The sequence below is a fragment of the Myotis nattereri genome (genome assembly GCF_964212035.1).
Source record: "Myotis nattereri genome assembly, chromosome: 2".
In the NCBI taxonomy this organism is placed as follows: domain Eukaryota; kingdom Metazoa; phylum Chordata; class Mammalia; order Chiroptera; family Vespertilionidae; genus Myotis; species Myotis nattereri.
This window is the reverse complement of record NC_138076.1, coordinates 139,781,505-139,804,484: the sequence shown is the minus strand read 5'-3', so window position 1 is coordinate 139,804,484 and position 22,980 is coordinate 139,781,505. Positions and strand designations below refer to the sequence as shown.

Genomic DNA, 22,980 nt, shown 5'->3' with positions numbered 1-22,980 from the left:
TAACAAAGACATGCCTAATCTATATACTCTACATTTGAACAGATTTTTCTAAGAAAATTCTACAGTTTTGAAGACAGGGACTATACCTTACATTTATTTTTTTCTCCCCAAATAACTTAGCAAAGTGCTGGTTCTTTGGTGAACTCTTAATAACTCCTTATTTGATCTGTATGTTCTGCCTGGCTTTTTCTTAACCCCTCATTTGCCTTCACAATAATCATAGTATTTACCACTGTATTTTCAAATAGTGATTGTTCATAAAGTCCTTTAAGTAAAATACTTGTCTCAACTCTGATTTCTGGAACAATGAAAGTAAATCTTTATGTTTGATGCTACCTGATTATAGCAGTCTCTTTTTATTTTTTTAAATTTTTTAAAGTATTTTTTTTTATTGATTTTTACAGAGAGGAAGGGAAAGGAATAGAGAGTTAGAAACATCAATGAGAGAGAAACATTGATCAGCTGCCTCTTGCACACCCCCTACTGGGGATATGCCCACAACCAAGGTACATGCCCTTGACCGGAATCGAACCTGGGACCCTTCAGTCCGCAGGCTGATGCTCTATCCACTGAGCCAAACCGGTTAGGGCCGAAATCTCTTTTTATTAATGCTGTCATGTAACAGTACCATTCCATTTAGCAGGCAAGATATACTAAGGTTTGGCTTTTTAGGCTTTAGAAATGTGACTTTCTATCATCATTTTAACTTGCCATTATATTCTTCTATTAAAATAAATTTTAAAATAAATACATCATGTTCAACTTCAAATTTTAATAAGGTTTGACCCTGTATGTGAGAAGATATGTCACAAGAAATATTCTTCTAATCTTTCAATAAACAATGAAATTTGAATCTTTAATTTCTTAATTAAAATTTATGTAGTAAATCTAGGGTTCATGCTGTAAGATTAAGATATGAAAAATATTAAAACTACATTTTCAGGTTCTAGAATTATATGTGCCTTTCTGCTTGTCAAGCAGAAGTGTTCTTTTCTTTTTTAAAAATAACATTCTTTAAGAAAGAAAGTATGAAAAGAAATAAAAAATAAAAATAAGTAAGAAAAGACAGTATGATTACAAACAACAGACTTCAGAACTTAACTTTTAATTTAATTTGGTAATAAAAACTTACAATTAATAATTAATTAGAATTATACGAGTGAATTATTTATTATATTATGCATAACCCATGGACACAGACAATGGTGTGGTTAAGGCCGGGGTAGGAGGCAGAGGTGGACTAGAAGAGGTCAATGGGGGGAAAAGGGGACTCATGTAATACTTTCAACAATGAAGATTTAATTAAAAAAAACCAAAAACACTAACTCCAATCCTTTGGATGGGGGATTCACTGTGCTCTTGCTCCCAGGAACATGCCCGTTCCTTTCCCTTTCTTTTCCTTCCCTCTTATGCTTTTTCAGGGGCAAGAGCCATTTCTGTGAATAGCAGATTTAATTATTTCTTATCAAGCAGCTCTCTTCCCTCTTTGTCATGATCACAGGTTCCAGGCTTTATCTTTGTTATTTATAATACATATTTATCTAGTAACACTTATCATTTATTTCTTTGGACCCTGTGGACAGTTGGACTTTTAAAAATTAACACTTTCTCATTCCAGCTGGTGTGGTTCAGTGGTTGATCATTGACCCATAAACCAGGAGGTCACGGTTTGATTCCCAGTTAGGGTATATGCCCGGGTTGTGGGCTCAATCCGCAGTAGGGGATGTGCAGGAGGCAGCCGATCCATGATTCTCTCTCATGATCAATGTTTCTATCTCTTTCTCTTTCCCTTCCTCTCTCTGAAATCAATAAAAACATATTTAAATTTAAAAAATTAATACTTTTCCAACTTTATTTTATAAGTATAATGTTATTTTACCCTCACATTTAAAGAGATATTAAGTAATTTTTTAAAAAATCTCACAACTCTGCAGTTTTAAATGTAACCTAGTTCTAGGTACTGAATAAGTGCTTATCATATCCTGGTTGGTGCCTGTTAATCCTTAAAAAAATAATTAGGTTCTCTGATACTTTATTCATTTTGGAGGCTGTTTACCCTTTACTATAAATATATTGTATAGGAAATATAGCACATTATTTTTAAGTGTATTTTCCAAAGTTTTCTAATTTAGGAAAAAGGGTTGTAATTGTGCTTCCTGAGTTAAGACTTGTTTAAGAGAAAAAAAAGAGATGTGAAACCAAATGGTACCTTGAGGTGTGCTAAAATCTCAAGAGAGAGCACTGATGATCTTCAACAAAATTGAAAAATATAATATTCAACTCCTAAATTCAGAGCCAACGTCTACTTCCTTTAGTCTGTGGCAAACCCCATCACTGCCAGGGTTTTTCTTATCATTTGTTCTAGATTAGGTTTTCCAACATTCTCTTCAGGTGGTATCTCAAAAGGTCAGTGCTTTCGTTAAGCCTCTGAAAACCCTCCTAATTTCATTGCTCTCAAATCCTTTGCATCATTTTCACATCAATATATCTTACGTGATTTATATGTGTCAGACTGTATAATGAGAAGTGGATGTACAGTGATCAGCAAAAAAAGATATGGGTCTTTCCTACTGTGAATCTTAGGCTGGTGGGGGGAGAGTTATTATTCACCTGATCACAAAACTCATAAAAAATGCAACTGTAAAAGTCAACAATGACTTAAATGCAAATCCAACAAAACCTTGTTTAATGTTTATCTTCTCTGTTCCTGAAATGATTCTTAAAGTGGTTTGTCTTCCAGGTGCATGTTTGTTTGCAAATTTGGGAGTTTCCCAGATGAAATCTAAAACTGGCCCCTGTACACAGAGGGCCAGGAGAGACCGAAGAAAGAGGCAGACTACTCCAGATGGGTAGGAGGCAGTTTTAGTGAGCAATGGAGCTTGCATATGAGGCCTGCTTTGGGCAGCAGTGAGACAAGTAGCTCTCCACACTTTCCTGTCAGAATCTTTAGTAAGTTTATGGAGAGGCCTTACTTGACTTCAGTCACTTATACATCAAAGGTCTCCACAGCACATTGATCTCTCAAGGCTGTGTCCTTGAAAATGGCTCTCACTGTGGGAATGGTGGGCAGATCTTACATTCCAAAGACAGGGAGCGTTAAGGAGACTCTAATCGTCTGGATTCAGTGCGTGGATAAACTCATCAAATCCTCTCAATGACCACCTTTAACAGTGCAGTTTTTACTTACATTGTTTGCATGGCAACACGTGACGACAAAGGGATCAAAGGCAGACAATAACTTGGGCCTTTAGTGATTGTCTATATAACAGTGGATATTTTCAACCCAAATCAGTTCTTTATAGTTTTCTAAGCATTTTTATATCAGGAAAATCAGAAATTTAAAAAGTAAATTAAATGATACAATCTAAAATATATTACCCTCCAATTCTGATACATTAACATTTCCAAAGCTGAAATAGAAGTGGATCTTAAATTTTATTTAATTTTTAGAGTTATATGAACACTACTTTGTAGAAGGCTTTTGCATATTTTAAAAATCTATTTGAATAAGAAGATGAAGATCTTGGAGTTTATTGAATTAATTCTTTAAGTGCCCTTTCAGGAAATCAGTGTTTAAATAATTTTCTACTTTGTTCGTATAAGCTAACTCTTAAATATTATATCCTTATTGGAAGTTTCAGGCAAGATAGTTGTGATCTTTTATTTATAAGATTCATCTCCATTATTAGTATTTGATTTTAAGGTTCAGTATTTACTTTGCATTGTAGTAATCTACATACTTTGATAATAGACTCCATGTATCAAGACCTCCTAAAACATTTCAATAGTAATTTAGCATAAGTTTTCTAGTAATTTTTTAACTTTTTATAATAATTACATATTTAAGTCTACACTCTATGCCTTTATGCTAGGTGCCCTTAAGGGTACACTTATGTTGACATTAGCTTACCCTCTATATTGTTTTACCTTTGGGGAGTCATTATTAAACAAGAAGCTAGAAGGCTGGGCCAAATGAAAGCTCTGTTGTGGAGATATAACTGATTTTGACTAGAGAATCAGTTAACAGTGAAGTTTCATGGAAGCAGGAGGCTTAGTATTGGTGTATTTCAACCAATTATAACACTTCTTTATCAATGATTTTCAAGTAGATTTCCTTTGCAGTGAAGCACCTCAGGGTGGTATTTCTTGGAAGTGACATTTAGCTAAGAGTTTGCTATTTCAGGAAACAAACAATAGGAAGTGGGTGCTGTGGTGATTTGCGTGTAAAACTCAGAGGGAAATAACATCCTTGAACAGGGCCGTGCGCCTCACAAAGGTGACAGCTGCAGGGTGGCTATGCCCCCCGCAGCAGGGATTCATGGATGCGCTGATGTCATTGCTGCAGCTTCGACCATCTCTCTGTGAAGGCTCTGCTTCCGCTTACTCAGGCTTGCTTGTGTAACTCTTCTATATTTTGTTTCTATCTTTTTTTAAAAAAATATTGTTATTGATTTCAGAGAGAGGAAGGTAGAGGGGGAGAGAGATAGAAACATCAATGATGAGAGAGAATCATTAACCGGCAGCATCCTGCATGCCCCCTACTGGGGATTGAGCCTGCCACCTGAGCATGTGCCCTTAACCAGAATCGAACCTGGGACCCTTCAGTCGCAGGCTGATGCTCTATCCACTGAGCCAAACCGGCTAGGGCTTGTCTCCATCTTTGCTTCAGTTCAATCACTGTTTTGTTTCCTTCATGTCCTAAGCTTGCTCTCAACTGTTCAGCTCCCACTCCACCTTTATTCTCTTTAAGTCTATTCACCCTCAGATCTTACTATACAAAAATTTTCTAAGTCACTATTTTCTGGTTGAAATGGGAGAGATAATCTAGTTGGATAGAGTTGTGTTTTTTCTTGTCAGCATTGAAGTCCATTGACCCATGAGTGAGTGTATTGCTTTGGGTCCAAGCAGCTGTGGGACATAAACATGGCTGCCTGTGGCTACTGTATCAACAGAGACTTTGTGTGGGGTACTCTTTATTAAAAAATATATTTTTACTGATTTTTAGAGAGAGAGTAAGATCGATGCAAGAACAAGGCATCGATAAGCTGCCTCCTGCATGCCTCCCACCGGTGATGGAGCCTGCAGCCCAGGTACGACACCCGGGGTGTGGGGTAGTTACTCTTAAAAGGTTAAGACTGAGATGTCAAGTAAACTAATATACTATCTTGAGAAGTGCTGACATTTTACGTTTTGGAATCACTTGGAAGAATATTCTCTATGTTTTCAGTACCTGGCATAAAGAGTTTGAGGAATCCATGTGGCACATTGATGTTGACTTTTCCCCCCTCTAGCTTTGTAATCACCCTCACTGTGTTGCTTAGCAACTCTGCAGCATTATCTTCAAACCGAATGTAACTTGAAATACATGAGAAATGGAAATTGGAGAAATGTGATTCTTAGGAAGTGATATTATTTCAAGTTACTGTCAACATAACATGCTATTATAAGACCATACAATACAGAATGCTTCTTGGCTTTTTTGAGTTAATAACAAAAGCACAGCAAACATTGAGTCACTTTAATTATTAGTAATAGAAATGTGATGGCCATAGAAAGCCTTTCAGCCAGCTTTTCACATCCTTTATCTAAGTCATCCCAAGAAGAAGAACAAAACAAAACCCTAAATTACATATTATTTTTGTTCTTTGAAAATTGTTCATAAAGGCAAAAGAGTGTGGCATTATTTTTTTTTTAGTAATACAACTCCATAATCATTTTATTCCCCTTTTCAAAATTTAGGTAATGCTTTGCAAAAGGATTACTAGGAAGCGAGAGCTCTTAGTGCTAAGAAGGAAGGAAAAATGGGGCAGAGAGGGAAATATCAGTTACTCTGTCAGCAACATTGATTGAAAGCCTGTCCTCTAGGCACAATGCTACAGTAATTACTAGTGAGACAGGAAGAATTTAGAAAAACCGAGAGATATATTGAGCTAATGTTCCTATTGCTGGCGATATGAAAAACTAAGTGTGAAGAATTTGCATCAAGACCTATGTGATTTCCAAACATTTAAAGACTTTTCTCACTTTGAAAATAAACACTGACCCAAATGTCTAAATATGACAAGGATTCATGTGTGTGAGTCCTTGAAAAGTGGATATTGAGTCCAGAGAAATATCACTTTTGTTTTTTCTGATGAAATTTCCACTGTCCCTAAGTTAGAGCAGTGTGGCTTTTAACTTTTGGGGGGATAAGGACCACTTCAAAAATTTGATTGAAACCATGGGTTTTCTTCCTAGAAAAATATAGATATTTAAAAACAACATTTTGCAAAGAGTTTTCAGGGTCTGTAAAACCATAGGAGCCATCCATGAAACTGAGATACAAAATTAAAACCCTGATTCTAGAGAGCATGTTCTTAGTGGATGTAGTGGGAACTGCTCTCCCCCGCCTCCAAAAAAAAACAACAAACCGGTGAGGATGAAGTGAGAGGTAAAGGGGTTAGATTTAGAGTATCTGGGGCTAAATACTCTCAAACTAAGGATTTCCTATCACCTACTTTTCTCTTTTCTCTTTAACCACTATTAGACTCTTGCTAATTTCTCTACAAGTGGCATAAAAAAAAAAAAATTAGAACCCTGGCTGGTGTGGCTCAGTTGGTTGGAGCATCATCCTGTACACCAAAAGGTTGTGGGTTTGATTCCGGGTCAGGGCACATACCTAGGTTGTGGGTTCAATCCCCAGTCAGGGTGCAGATAGGAGGCAGCTGATAGATGTCTTTTTCTCTCTCTCTCAAAATCAATTTAAAAAATTAAAACTCTGTCTCTGCCTTTATTTAGCTTATTAACCTTGGACAATCAGTTAATCCTTCTTAACCTCTGTTTCCTAATCTGTAAAATGGAGATAATACTTAATTCAAAAGTACCATAAAATTAAGTGAGATAACATATATAAAGCTCAAAGGAATCCCTCAAATGACATGCATTATCTTATTTACTAACATGTTCTAAGGTTTTGTATTTATTTCAGTGTTCACTTGTAGGCAAATAATTATTTAGTCAGAAAATTCCTAAAGATAAGACAAAAGTGTTGCCTAAAATGAATTTTTGTAAAAATTCCCCCAAACAACATGTGTTTTGGCTTATTTATTGGAAATGAAGTGGTTAATACATTTGAGTTAATATTATTATAAGATGGAAAAAGCTTTGCTAGAAAAAAATTAACAGAAGATATTAGAGATAAATGTTTAAACATTAAGCTATCTTGGTATATTTTTCATAGTATTAGATCAAAATGAACTTTATTTTAGAGGTAAGTTGTATTTCAGTTTCAACACATACCACTGTACATCTTGGTCTTTAAGATTTGTTAATGAAAATAGCAAAAAATTATGTATAATATACAATTGTATTAATATAATATTGACATTGCAGAGTGAAGATGAAGCAGATATATCTGTCATTGCCCAAAACAAGAAATGCTTTGACAACGATATTGTTTGTTCTAAAAGTGTTTTGATTTCAGTTGGGGACACTGAAATTTACCTGAATGATACTCCTGACAAAGAGGTTAGTGAGTTATTTCTTTTAGGATCATTAAAACTTGTACTAAGAATACTGAAAATAAAATATAATCAATTAGGCTACTTTTTCCATGTAAATGGTTACTAGATTTTGAATTTTCTTGGCTATTTTTATGTGGCTACAGTAAGTCATACTTGACTTTGTCTCTTTTGGTTACACTCTAATTCCCCATATTCTAATTCTTTTATCTTTTCTTCATTCCCATGGTTATCACTCTGGCTTAGCAACAGTCACCTATCACCTAGAGTACTTCAACATGTTCCCAACTAAACTCCCGATGTCCTCTCATCGTTCCTGCCACACTGCAGTCAGGGTGGTTTTCCTAAAATGGAAATCTAATCTGTCACTCCAGTGCTTCAAAACTTTAAGTGGCTTCCATTTCCTTAAAAATCCAATTTCCTCCATAACCTATCTGACCACTGCCACCTCTCCTTACCTACTTCTCATCACTTTCTGCTTCTGGCCCAGGTTCCAGAAGGTGGGGCTTTTATCAGTTCTTCAAGGGCTCTGTGTTCTTCTCTCACTTCTGTTTCTTCCTAATTATCATTGCTCATACCTGGAACAACCTTCAACCTTTCCATTAACTTATTCTTATGTGACAGGTCTCATTTTGTCTCTTTCAGGATCTCCTCATGTATCCTACTTTAATGAAATTAGAAGTGTAGTTGTCTGTCTTCTCTATTTGTCTATGAGTTATGTGAGAATTGGAACCACTGTCACCCTGTTCATTCTTGCATTCTGGAGCCTGCCCAGTTTGAAAGAATGAATACATTTCATTCATTCATTCATTCATTCATTCATTCATTCATTCATGCTTATGTCTACTATATATCAAAATCTGTGTTAATTATTGAGATTGAAACAGTGAAAAGTCACTATGCTTTCACTGTTAAGGATATTTTCTAAGGTGAGGAATATATTCAACTAAGTAAGGATGTGTAGTGTGATGTGTTATGCATGGCATGAATATGTACAGGATAGTATGGGAACCCCTAGAAAAAAGACCTAAACCAACCTTGGGTGTTTAGGGTAGGTGTTAAGAGCATAGACTCTGAAGTTAGTCAGTACTCAACTTGGAATCCCTACTCTATCACCTGCTAGCTGTGTCACTCTGGGCAAACTGTAGCTTTCCCATTTGTAAATTTGGGGTGATTCTACTTCTTAACTTCATGTGAAGATTAAACTAAATAATGAATTTCAAGAAATGGCTCCTCTCCTCTTCTTTACCCTCCTTATTTTTGAAGGCTCAGAAACATGTTCTGGATGTAATGATTTGAACTGAGTCATAAAGGATGAGCAGGTATTAGCCAGGTAAAGAGAGCGAGTAGGAAGGCAATCAATATAGAGGAAAGAACCAGAGTTGTTGAAGGATAAAATGGCATGTTTAAAGAACTCCAAGTGGTTACGTTTAGTTGAAGTGTTTGGGGACATTGGAAGGGCGGGTATGGCAAAGGGACTCAGGGAGAAGTGTCCAGATTGACTTTAATGCAGGGGCCATGAGGGCAGGGGCAGTAGACAAGGAGGCTGGTTCCAGATCATGGAAGGTCTCGAATGGTGTAAGACATTTGAACTTATTTTACAAGTAAGAAATTTTGGAATAGAGAAATGACATGATTGGACATATGGCCCTTAAAAAGTGTCCTCTGAGATTTTAGAACAGTGTTTCTCAAAGTTTGGCCTACAAAATTTCTGCATCTGAAATATTTATATATATAAAAGCCTAAGCTACTGAACGACTATTTGACTGTTTGACTGGTAGCTATGACACATAATGACCACCAGGGGGGGTAGACGCTCAATGCACAGGCATGAAACCATGGAACAGACTAATGAATCTCGGAGAGAAGCAGGGAGTGGGGAGGGTGGGAAGAGATTAACCAAAGATCTTACATGCATACTAGAGGCCCGGTGCATGGATTCATGCACTGGCGGGGTCCTTCGGCCTGGCCTGTGGGGATCAGGCCAAATTTGTGCACCGGGCCTCTGACATCCCCTGAGGGGTCCCGGATTGTGAGAGGGCACAGGCTAGGCTGAGGGACCCCACTGGTACACCAATCTGTGCACTGGGCCTCTAGTTTATTATAAAAGGGGGTCCCTGGGTTCACCTTGGTAATGAGAATGGTTGAGGTTGAGAATAGAAATCTATTTTTAATGGTGCCCCAAATTGTTTTGCATACTCAAGTTTGAGAACCAGTGCCCTAGAACAGGGATAGGGAACATCTGGCTTGTGGACCATATAAGGCCCTCGAAATCATTTGATCTGGCTCTGCTAAGGCATTAGAGGTGAGTTATTTAAATATTTGACCAAATATAGCAGGCTAATTTCTAAGTGATAATTTTGTATGGCCCATGAATAATGTTATAAATATCTAAATGGCCCTTGGCAGAAAAAGGTTCCCCACCCCTCCCCTAGAACATAGCTTACATCTCAGTCAGAAACATTGAGACATTGAGACCAGCCAGGCAGCACTCAAGCTTTGGACAAAACAGAGTTTCTATAATCATGTTGACATCCTTTTGCAGTAATTACTACAGTTTGCTATAACCATCAAGTAGATATTCATTTATAGATGAAGGTTCTCTCTAAGAACAAGGATGTGTTTTTTTAGTTTTTTTAAAAAAGAAACCTGAAGAGAAAATAATGCTTTTATAAAGACAGTTTAACACATTTTTGAAGTGGTAATTACAGATCTGTGTAATTTTCAAATCCAATTTTCACCCATAGGCAGGTGATGAGGAAAGGTCATAAAGATAATTTGACCATAAAAAATCCCCCACTAATATAGTTCTTGAACATCAAAAGTAAAAATAAGTACCATTTACTTTAAGGCAAATGAATTGCTCATCTAGCCAAAGAAAATAAACCTCTTTTTATTCCCCAATAAATGCTCATTTCTGCTTTTATTAAAAACTAGAGGTCTGATGCACGAAATTTGTGCAAGAGTAGGCCTTCCTTCTCCTGGCTGTCGGCACCAGCTTCCCTCTGGCACCTGGGACCCAGGCTGGCTTCCCTCTGGACACCCACAGGCACCCAGGACCCAGGCTGGCTTCCCTCCAGCCCCGGCTTTGTCTGGAATGATGCCCGGAAGGACGTCTGGTTAACTAGCATATTACCCTTTTATTATTATAGATGTAAGATATAAACTTTTTATAAATTTAACCTGTACTTTAAAAGTTGTAATTCTTCACATTCATTTTATTTTTATTTTTACTTTCTAATTGACCTTAGAGAGAGCAAGAAAGAAAGAGAGGGGGAGAGAGAAACATCAATCGGTTGCTCCTCATACTTTCCCTGTATGAGGATGGAACCTGCCACCTTTTGGCATACAGGACAATGCTTCAACCAAGTGAGCCACACCAGCCAGGGTTAATTCTTTACATTTATAACATCACTAGAGTTAGTGTAAAATGCTGTGATTCTCACCTAAAGTGGAGTTCTCTATTTTGGGCAATTCATAATACCATGCTCTCTGAGAAGCATTCTTCCTTCCTAATCTGAAACAAAAGGAATATGCATCTCCTTTTGATCAGAGACGACTGTTGTGTGGTAGTAACCTGTCCTGTCTAATAAAAACTGTCCTGCAGGCAAATAGAGAAGATGTACTTTTACATCAGGATAATTAATGCAGAACCAACCTGAAGGAAGTCTAATAAGTTGCCTTATCCAAAAATTCATTTTATGTTCTAATGATATGTCAGTCAGTCAAGGAACTTTAATAGGAAAATTTTCGGAAGCGTACTCATGATTGAAATGGAGCCATAAGCCCCATTAGATGCTTTACTTGTTGCTGATCAGGCTGGAAGGTGAGACCCATGAACAAGCCAATACAGGAAGGTGCTAAAAATTAATGAATCAGGGCTTGATCTAGAAGCTGAAGATACTGCCATGAGTTGACAAAGTACATTTTTCAAGGAGCTGACAATCAACTGAGGGGAAGACAGATACTAAAACTGAAAACAAATCAGATAGCAGAAAGGTACTGAAAAGTATAATCAAAACAATAGAAATAGGTTTATGGCAGAGATTGACTAGGGGCCAGGGCAGGCTACACATTTTATGAGCCTAATGAAAAATGAAAATGCGGGCCCATTGTCAAAACAGGAACATGTTTTCCTTTCTCTTATAGTTTTCCCTTGACCTATCATGGTATTTTTTCCTTGTATTATTCATCAAGAGGCCTGGTGCATGGATTCGTGCATTGGTGGGGTCCCTCAGCTTGGCCTGAGCCCTCTCGAAATCTGGGATCCCCCGAGGGGTGTAGTAGTGGCGAAGCGGCAGGTGGCCTAGGAGGAGCCTGAGCCTGAGCCAGGCGCTGTGTCACTCCCACTCATCCTGGCCCCGCTGCGCCTGCCACCACCACTAGGTAGTACTGCCATGGAGAGAGGCTTGTGCCTCCATAGCTGCACTTGCCAGCCATGAGCCCCAGTATCTGGCATCCATCGGTCAGCTGAGTGGCGCTCCCACTGTGGGAGTGCACTGGCCACCAGGGGGTAGCTCCTGCATTGAGCGTCTGCCCCCTGGTGGTCAGTGTGCATCATAGCGTCCAGTCAACCGGTCATTCAGTTGTTTGGTCACTTAAGCTTTTATATATATTGATGTCTTTCTCACTTGGGCACAAGGATACTCCCAGGTTGAGTTCAGATCCTCAGAGGCACCCAGGGCCTTGCCCCTAACTTCAGCTTGGCACTTGGGAGTAGAAAGAAATGAGGTTAGGTAAAATCCATTAACAATATGTAAGTTACACAGTATCTACTGTTATATCCAATACACTGAACACTTGTAAGTATGAATTTCATCTAAGAGACTGAAAACTCTTATGGATATGATTAAGTTTATTTAATCTGTCCTATGGAATATTTATAAGTGTTTACCATGGTGTAGTATTTCTAAAGTATGCTTTTGTTATTACTTGGGGGTGAGAATAATAAATAACCAAAAGATTGCATATCTCCTTCATAATTTTTATTTTGCTCTGGAAATATTTGTCTTACTTAATTTGATGTAACCATGTAATTTTGAAATTATTAGATGAGTTATTTTCAATGTCAGATTCAATGTAATCTTTTATAGGGACTAGACCCTGTTCATAAAGATCACTGTATATTCTTACTAGACTCGCAGTGGTTCTCAACCTTCCGAATGCTGCGACCCTTTGATACAGTTAGTTCCTCATGTGGTGACCCCCAACCATAAAATTATTTTCATTGCTACTTCATAACTGTAATTTTGCTACTGTTATGAATCATAATGTAAATATCTGATATGCAGGATGTATTTTCATTGTTCGCGACCCACAGGTTGAGAACCTCTGCAGAGGCTAAGGGCACTAAATTTTCCCAATGTGTTCCATTTCTAGTTTCTTCCTACTGTTATCCTTCCTAACATAAAACTTATTTTCTTTTAATATACAAATATGATCTGTCACTTTCCTCTTCAAAAACCTCTATTCAGTACAATTTATCCATGGAATAACAGTCCTTGTCCTTATGGGTAATGAGGCTGCAAAGGGTCTCAGGCTACGCTTGTCCCAGAATCCATGCTCTACCAGGGGTCCTCAAACTACGGCCCGCGGGCCACATGCAAATACAAATATTGTATTTGTTCCCGTTTTGTTTTGTTTTTACTTCAAATAAGATATGTGCAGTGTGCATAGGAATTTGTTCATAGTTTTTTTTTAAACTATAGTCCGGCCCTCCAACGGTCTGAGGGACAGTGAACTGACCCCTGTTTAAAAAGTTTGAGGACCCCTGCCCTTTGGTGCTCTCCTTAGTCCTGGCCAAATGTTGAACTTCCCTGCCTCTAAGTCCCTATTCAGGTGATTCCTTTGGCTTGGAATAATTTCTTTCTGCATTCTCATTTCTGGCCCTCTGTAATTTCTATGTATGGCCTCTTACAGATCAGTTCGTAATCCACCCCTTGCAAGAAGCCTTCCTCAGTCCCCATTTTCTCTTTCTCACTCTTTCATATTTGTGTGTGTGTGTGTGTGTGTGTGTACATATACATACACACACTTTATGCTTTTATTTTCCAATTATGTATGTTTGTAGGTAAAGTAATATATTTTTAGCACTCAGTCATATTTATTCATCGTCAATATAGAATTTCTGAGTCAGTTGGTATATTGTCTTAGTTTATCCTATGTCCATGCTCTTAGTCATGCTTTTTTCTGTAACTGAAATACCTTTCCCTTTTGGCTCATTTATCCATGTTGAACCCATTCAGCAGTTTGTGTCTCATAACCAATTTTATGTGTTTCCTATTTTATGCGTTTGTTTTGTCTTTTACTATAGAATTCAGAAAGAAGGGCTGAGCAAAAATACTAGTATATATACTTATTAGTAAATAGTAATTTAATGTTTACATTTTGAGAACAATGAATTTACTTTTTTAAAATCATTATTATTATTTCTAAAGAAGCGATCAGGTTTTTTTCTGGAAAATGAACCTACATACCAGCTTTGGAAGGCAGGTTACTACATGGTGGTATACTTTCCAGACAAAGATATCACTATTCTTTGGGATAAAAAGACAACCATTCATATCAAAATTGGACCACAGTGGAAGGTAGGTCAACCTACTTGGTAGGTCAATCCAAATGAGATGCAAAATATGAAATTACATGCACCTTTTAATGTTTTGTGGAAATAAAATGATTAATGTTTTTTTTTAAAGAAATGGGTTATATTTTCAGAATTACTAACTCATATTTCAGTGAAGTTACCAACTAAAGTATATCGTTGTATACAGTTCTTTTTGTCTTTAACCTTACAATATCCAGTTTTCCAAAACTACTTAGGTCAGCTTCTTTCTTCCCACCCCCTTCGGCATGGTTTTGTGATATGTTTGTAATACAGTTTGATTCATTAGTTACAATCTGCACTCCATCTTTCCCTCCATATTCTGGATCTATTTTTAAATTTACATATAGTTAAATTATTTTTAAAAAGTAAAAGAAAAAACTACTCTTATGATTTACAATTGTACAGATTTTAACAAACACCTGGGGTTATATATCTACCACCACAGTCTTATATAAAGCAAATCCATCAACTCCAAAATTTCTCCCAGGTTGGCTCTTTACTGCCAACTCCTGCCTCTATTCCCTAAGCTTTGGCAACCACTGATCTATTTCCCATTTCTAGAGTTTTGCTTTTTCCGGATATAATATAATATAAATGAAATCATGCAATCTGTAGTCTTTTGGGTCTGGCTTCTTTGATTTGGCAAAATACATTTAAGATTCATTCATATTGTTGAATGAATTAATAGTTTGTTCCTTTAGTCTACTGAGTAGTATTCTGTTGTATAGATGTACTAGTTTGTTTTATCCATTCATGATTTAATATTCAATCTTGGATGCTTACCATTTTGGTAATTATATTTAAGTTGTTTTAAACATTGTCTTCTATTACATATTTTATTAAACATTATTAAATATGTTTATTATTTTAAATATTTAAAATGTTATTAAGTAGTTTAAATTTATATATTGTTGTGTTTTGATATATTGATGTATTTATAAGAATTCAGTTTATCTGAAATTGAAATTGAGACATGGATATGATTTGTGGTAAATAAAGAAAAAATGGTAAGCATATCCTCATAAAACTATAAAAATATATATATTTTAAAATATTTTAATATGTTGTAAATTTAAGATATGATTGTATATTGAAGTCATTTTCTTTTTCCTAGGTGAGAGAAAGCCCCCAAATCTATTTCTTGGTGTTTGCTGGTTTCTTGCATTTCTTTAATGAAGTTGACATAATTTCATAATGGTCATATGTCTTTAACTATTTTCCTCTGCCATTTTTCATCATGTATCTTCCTTTCCCTACTTTTTGGAAACAAATTAACCATTTAGTTTTCTGCATCTCCCCCTGCCCTGCCCCCAATGGTGGATTGTCCAGTCTTCGGATAAATGTAGTGGCTTCTGAGAGCAGAGACAATGTGGTCAGCAGTGGCCTGGCAGCTGCAATCCTAGGGTTATTGTCAGCCTTGCTGAAGACACGGACAGTCTGCTTCATCACTAATAAAGGGCTATAGTCCACCCTTCAGCACACCAAGAAAGTTCAGTTTGCTTAGTTTTAAAATTTTAAGGAGGATTTCCATGGTTTATGAAAATTTCTTCCCTGTATTCTTAGTCCATCTCCTTTTCCTCAGAGTAAAATTTTACACATTATTTGAGAAAATGCAATGGGTATTGTTGATGTGAATAATCCATATGGTACTTTCAATAATAATTTCACAACCCATAATGATTTTTATAAAATTAGGTAAAATTTAGATTTTAGTCATTGTATCTCTTGATGGCATGATATAGAAATATTAAAGTTAATTTTTTCTTATATTTTTAATGTTTTGGCTTTTCAGTCTAATAGGGAGAAAAATAAATTATTTTGTTGTTTCAACATTTATAGTGTTACAAAACCTTAAACATATCAGGAGGTGGGGCTTTCATTATTAAAATTTTATGTAAATATGAATACACACAAATGTAATGTTTGTATTATTCTTTTTCAAATTACTTATTCTATTGGTTTCATCAATGCTAAAACATTGGTAAGTGTGGAAAGATAAAAATTTGGGGGATGGTAGAACATTTTTGAGAATTTAAAAATAATTGTTAAATATAATTAGCTAGGGGGACCCTTTCCCCCTCCCCTCGTGGGAGTCTGCACTTGTTCTTCAATAAATCTCCACCTTTGCGCTCTCTCTCTCTCTCTCTCTCTCTCTCTCTCTCTCTCTCTCTCATTTACAATGTTTCAAAAAGGAGGAGTTTCATACCACATTGTAAATGGTTATTGAAGAAATTCTTAAAATGTCTATCTTAAATATTTAAAATATTTTAGTTACTATGTGTCCTTAAATGTTAAAGTGAGTATAGAATATTTTTTAGTAATTTTATTTTATTTTAGAACAAAATATCAGGCTTATGTGGAAACTTTGACAAATGTACTTCAAATGACATGACCACATCTAATAACATAGAAGTGAGAAATGCCCAGGTGTTTGGAGATAGCTGGGCATTAGGGCAGGTAAGTTGAAAATATATCTTAGAACTAAATAATTTTATTCTTATGGGAATATTTATTTGGGTAATACTATTTTTATGTAATATTCGTGTAGTAACTCACATTGGACAAAGCTTTAACATTTGTCTTTTCATATAATTCTTGTGACAACCATGCAATGTAATTGGCATTATCTTCATGTTATAAATGGAGAAACTGAGGCTGAAGGAGGTTAAATTATTTGTGTATTAGACAAATATTACAAAAGATTATATTAGGAAGGATGAGTCTGGAGAATTCAAGAAAGTAGTCTTCTGTCTTTGTGGCTTATTGGATAGATGCGGGTACTCTTCCCCGAGGCAGGACAGAGTGGAGAGTGGGTGGTAGGGGACGGTGAGCACAGGACAATGGTGCAGGGATAAGTAGGTTCGGATCCGGTGAGAGGGAAGTGACAGAAATATTTTTTGTGAAGATGCCCAGTTTTTAGATTCAGTAAAGAGATCCAGGCTGGAAACAGATTTGGCAGTTACAAGTGTATTCAGGGTGTTGAAGCCATGAGAAGTGAATAGAGTGTGGAAAAGGAGTTTGAAGGTCAAGGTGTTCAAAGAAGGAAGGGTGAAGGAGAAGGGGAAGTAGCAGCCAATGAGGAAACCCCCCAGAAAATGGTGCCGCCAAAATCAAATGAGGAGACACATTTAAAAAGGGCAAAGTAATAAACAGAATCAAAGGTAGCAAAAAAGGTCAAGTGAGATGAAGACTGCGAAACTGCCTTCATATTTAGCAATGAAGAGGCCATTGAGGACCTTGCCCGGGGCGGTGTCAGGGATGTAGATCAGAAGAGGCTGAGACACATTGCTGAGTGTATGGGCGGTGCGCCTGCTGACACGAGCATGTACAACTCCTCAGAGGATGGCATGCGACAGCAATGAAAGAGGTGAAAATTAAAGGGAAGAGAATCCTTTGCTCATGTAATGATCTTAATCATTTAAATGCCCCATTTAAGACAATTGGAAAATTATTTCCTCTACTGTCTCTAATAGTCCTATGATTTTATTTTATTTTTAATTTTATTTTATTGTTTAAAGTATTACAGGTAGTAGTACATATGTCTCCTTTTGTTTTTTTCTTTCCCCATTGACCTTCCTCCGGCCTCCCCTACCCCCCAGCACATGCCCTCACCCCAACCCCCCAGTGTCTTGTGTCCATTGGTTATGCTTATATGCATGCATATACGTCCTTCGGTTGATCTCTTACCTCCCCTGCCCCACCCAAACACTCCTATGATTTTAACAGAATGTTTGGTTGTTTTCAAAAATAATGCATGCTATGAACATTGTGCTGGCTGAGCTCTGTGCTTTAGGTACAGCCTGTCTGGCAGAATGAGGATATATTAGCTGTGTTTGTCATGGATGCAGTCAGCATTGGTTACTCTGGTTTCTGCTTCACAGATCACCCCTAACAACTTCCTTTTCTTCCTTAACATTTTCTGCAGTGTGAAAATGCACATGAATTATTTAAACCCTGTGAGGCACATCAGAACAAATTTCCTTATGCCAAGAAAGAATGCTCCATTTTGTACAGTGATGTTTTTGCTCCTTGTCGCAATGTGGTAAATGAATACTTTACTAATCTTCACATTTGAATGGGTACTGTTGCATTTATAACATTGAGACAAAAAGTTTAGCTACCCATGGTTAGGAAGACAAATTTGGTAGTTTGCTTTTTCTGTAAAAGTTATGCATTTAGTTGATTTACTCTCTTCCCACACAATCTTATTTAACAGCACACATTTGCAGGAATCTCTACTCGTTTATGAAGCATTTATTTTCATACATCATCACAGCCATAAAAGTTTGATCAAAGCTGCATTTGTTTTTCTTCAGAGAATATTGCAAATAAGCATGCTCTTCCTCAACCCCTAGTATAGTTTAAAAGTATTTCTAGGAGCACATTTAAAATGGTTTTAGAAATGTATCACAAGATGGGATGTAACTTATTTAGAAATGTAATTGCTTAAGATATCCGTAAAAGTCAAGTAAAAGTACCATGGGTAACAGAACTTTTTAAATGCCATGTGCGTATGTTGAAATTATATTGGTATGTTAATCCCATTACATGTTTTGCTAGTTCTTTGATCTTACATTTGCCTAATCAATTTCTTTCTCCTGTGAGCACTATAGAGGTTTGAGATATTGAGGACTCTCTAGGTGCCAGTGATAAGCTGATAATATCAAATTTCATAAATTTACCAGTTAGTTTTTCCTTAGAATTTTCCTCAATTATAGTTAGTAGCTACTGAAATTGATTGATTTTTACCTCATTTTTCAGATTGATGTTACTTCTTTTGCCAAAAATTGCCATGAAGACACTTGTAACTGTAATCTCGGTGGGGACTGTGAGTGCTTATGCACAAGCGTAGCAGCGTATGCGTATAAGTGTTGTCAGGAAGGGGTATCGGTTCACTGGAGGTCCTCTACTGTTTGTGGTGAGTATCCCACTTAGAACATCATCATTAGGTGGGAACGTCGTAAGGAGATCATATTAATTGTCTTCTCATAGAACTAATACCATAGAACTCATGGAAATAGAATAGCTTTAAGATGACTAAATTGTATATTTCTTTGACAATGCAGATAGATTTTAGTAGAGCTAAAGCATTTACAAACAGAAACATTTGAGATAATGTTTTCTGTTCTGTGTTTGACTGTTGTCACTTCAACATGTGAACTATAATTTATTTATATCACGTCCTCAGGCAAGGTGTTTTCCTCTATTCCTCTGATGGCTATGAACTTTCTCTGTTCTGATTATAAGAAACATATTTTTTAAAACATCATTTTGAATTGCTTTTAAATTTGACTCTAAACTTATTATGTACTTGTGCAGATGGTTAGTCTGCTGAAAACTTTATAATGATGTCACTTCAATGTTCTTTTGCTTGGTCATTGATAAACACATTGCAATATCTTGCACACATTTAGGTAAGTGGTCAGGTACCTATAGAGGTTAATATTTCTTCTCTTTTTTCTTTTAGCACATGATTGTGACTATTTCAATGAAGGTATGTGACAGTTAAAGAATATCACTATAGTATTGTATTTAATGTATCTTCAGATTAAAAGTTTTTAGACAACTTTGCTGGAACAAAGTATGAGTAGTTCATAATTTGGTTTGTAATTCAATAAAAGCCTTTGCCTTCTAAAATTTATCTAAATTTCTAAGTATTTTTGTTAAAATACTTGGTAAAATGAAAGAGAGACATAGACTACATGTATACCTTTTACCATTAGGTATAAAAATGAACATTATGCAAACTTTTATTATGTTGTGAAGAACAGAGGGGTAAATAATTTGGCCAAAGTCACTTAGCCAAAATGTGGTAAACTGGGATTTGTAAGCAATCTGAGTTCAGAACCAAGGAGCTGGACCTCCATGCTACACTGCCTAGTGTCTGGTTAACACATCCCAGTCTAAGAATGATCACCACACGTTGTTATCATACACTCTGCACAATGTACACAGATACCGATTAAAGAAAACACTCCACAGACAACAGTATGATGGTTACCAGAGGGAAGAAAGTGGGGTGGCAAAGGGTATATATATATATTTGATGGGAGATGATTTGACTTTGGGTGGCTGGCACACAATGCAATATGAAGATCATGTATCATAGGAATGTACACCTGAAACCTATATAATCTTATTAACCAGTGTCACCCCAATAAAAAAAAAAGACAAAAGGAAACACTCCAATAACTTCTTCACTTAAGCATTCTTGCCTCACGCAGTTCTGCTGTGAAAGCCTCCACCTGTGCCTTGTACTTTCTCATGTTCCTTCTGGAGGCCTTGGATCCAGAAGCAGAATTTTCTGAGAATTGACCTTCTGCCTCTTCTTACTTCGTACATTTTTCCTTTCTGTCAACAAGTCTGTGCGCGTCTACTGATGGTTCTTTCCTCTAATGTGTTACACATTCTTCAAACCCATTCTTTTAGTTTCACTTTTAATAATATTGGTCATATTCAGAGGGTGAACATGAGGCATTTGGCCTTCATGAGACACCGATGGACTCAGTGAAGTGAAAGGGGAGTCTATTCTCCATGATTAAAGTAACAGGGAAAAGAATCAATCTGTATCAGAGAGTAAGAGTTTGTGAAAACAATGCGATAGAATGGATGCTTGATGGGAATATAATATTGTTGATAGCAGTACAGAAAAATAATTTAAAATGATTATTCTTAATTTTTTTCATCCCAAATGATTTCAGAGCTATTGTAAATTTGCCTACTCTTCTTTGGGTATTCATAGCTGACATACTTCTCTATTTACTTATCACACCATGGATACTATCTTATTAAAATTCTTAATTATTATTTAAGACATGCAGAAATAAATAATTGTGGTTCTGTTACAGGAAAATTTTTTAAACAGGCAGACGAATTAAGAGGTTACAGCTGAAATTATTTTAATAATCTTTTTTTTAAATTAAATCTTTATTGTTCAGATTATTACAGTTGTTCCTCTTTTTCCCCCCATAGCTCCCCTCCACCCATTTCCCACCCTACCCTCTGCCCTCACCCACCCCCACCCCCCACTGTTCTCATCCATAGGTGCAGGATTTTTGTTCAGTCTCTTCCTGCATCCCCCACAAGATGTATATACTATCTTCATGTTCATTTTATGGCATTTACTAAAATATAAATATTTTATTGTTATTGCCATAAATGAGCAAGGACTTCACAACTCCGCTAAAAAACTGTTGTACACACTTTGTGTTCAGTGTTTTCTTGATAGGATATGCTTAATACTATGTTTAAAAAATCACTGCAGGAAATGATTGCTTTTGGTAGGTGGTGAAATTATTCTTCTTCCTGCAGAAAATTAATGATGAAGTCAATGACTTGTGTCTCTCAATTGTTGGTGAAATGCATGAAATCAATCCAGACACAAGATATCAATCAACTGAGAGTCAACTCAGGAGCATTTGATTTTTATACAAAAGGATTTCTCAGGTGGCAGTTATCTCTTCAGACTGCTGTAGCAAGGGACTTGTGCAGTAGGGCAGAGATTTTGTTCATTTGTCTATTTCCTTTTTTCTATTCATTTAAAAAATATATATTTTTTATTGATTTCAGAGAGGAAGGGAGAGAGGGAGAAAGAGATAGAAACATCAATGATGAGAGAGAATCATCCATCAGCTGCCTCCTGCACACCCCCTACTGGGGATCGAGCCTGCAACCTGGGTATGTGCCCTGATGGGGAATTGAACCGTGATCTTCTGGTTCATGGGTCCATGCTCAAACATTGAGGCATACTGGCTGGGCCTTTCCCCTATTCTTATGTTGAATATCCATGAGGGTCTTCAAACCCTTAAGTTGTAGTTGTATATGTCTTCTTCATTTTGAATTGTATCTCATTATAATATACATATTTATCTACTCATTTGTACATTATTTACATAGAGGGGTGGGCAAAAGTAGGTTTGCAGTTGTGAGTACTTGAAACACAGAATTTGTTTTTGTATTATCTATCTATCATCTATCTATTATCTATCTATCTATCTATCTATCTATCTATCTATCTATCTATCTATCTTTTATTATTGGTAACCTACTTTTACCTGCCCCTGTATTTGTACAAATTGACATATTTATAAATTGAAGGATATCACATCTTGGAAGTTTATGTTGTTCTCGTCTTTCCTAGAAAACAATTCAGTAGGTGGTGCAGACTAAAGATTTAGTTTTCTTTGATTCTTATTGACTTGGGCTCATAGAGAAACACTGTACATTGTAACAGCAGTGGGGTGTGCACTGCTCAGAAATTCTCCACTGTCCCTGCTCAACTCTGTCTTGGTGTGGGGGCAAAGTTCTTTCAAGTCTCCTCTCTGCCCAAGGTGTCAATTCCCTTAGAAAGCTCTTTTCCTCATGGCTTATAAGTGTCCCCAGCAGTTCAAAGGCAAGGTGTCCCAGCTGATGAGTCAGTGGAGGGGACAATGCTTGAAGATAACTTACTCTATGAGACCCTGCCTCTTCTCCTGGTCCTAATGGTGAAAATTTTGATTCTTGCTCTCCTTTCTACTTGAAAGATTTTGACCTCTAATCCAATGATTTTCTTTTCTTCTCTCAAGTCTGGTCTTCATTCTGAAAGGGAAACAACCTTGTCCTTGGATTTCTTTAAATATTTTCTTCCCTCCATCTTAACAGTAGGCTGGGAAAGGAAAATTGTCCTTGAGATTAAAAATTAGAGAATAGAATGAAAGTGAAATGTGATGAGAGTAACCAGATTAATCTTTTTTGATACCACATGCTACATATATATTAGCATTTTACATAACTTATAACATAAAATACACATATGTCTGTAAAAGGTATACTGCTGATAATTTTTAACTTAATTTTGATGATTCAGAATAAACTTCACATAGGATTGGGAAGAAGTTA

General features: G+C 36.4%; 1 protein-coding gene across 1 annotated transcript in view; it reads left to right on the top strand.

The window, feature by feature from the left end:
* The window catches only part of OTOGL (otogelin like), a gene marked incomplete at both ends in the record, with an annotated part of 144,967 nt that overhangs the window by 64,259 nt on the left and 57,728 nt on the right, over nucleotides 1–22,980 (top strand). Inside the window, 6 exons of the mRNA XM_081084691.1 lie at nucleotides 7,372–7,506; nucleotides 13,937–14,086; nucleotides 16,441–16,560; nucleotides 18,029–18,145; nucleotides 18,865–19,021; nucleotides 19,571–19,597. Coding sequence (XP_080940817.1) covers nucleotides 7,372–7,506; nucleotides 13,937–14,086; nucleotides 16,441–16,560; nucleotides 18,029–18,145; nucleotides 18,865–19,021; nucleotides 19,571–19,597 — 706 coding nt within the window. The remainder of the gene's footprint in view (nucleotides 1–7,371; nucleotides 7,507–13,936; nucleotides 14,087–16,440; nucleotides 16,561–18,028; nucleotides 18,146–18,864; nucleotides 19,022–19,570; nucleotides 19,598–22,980) is intronic.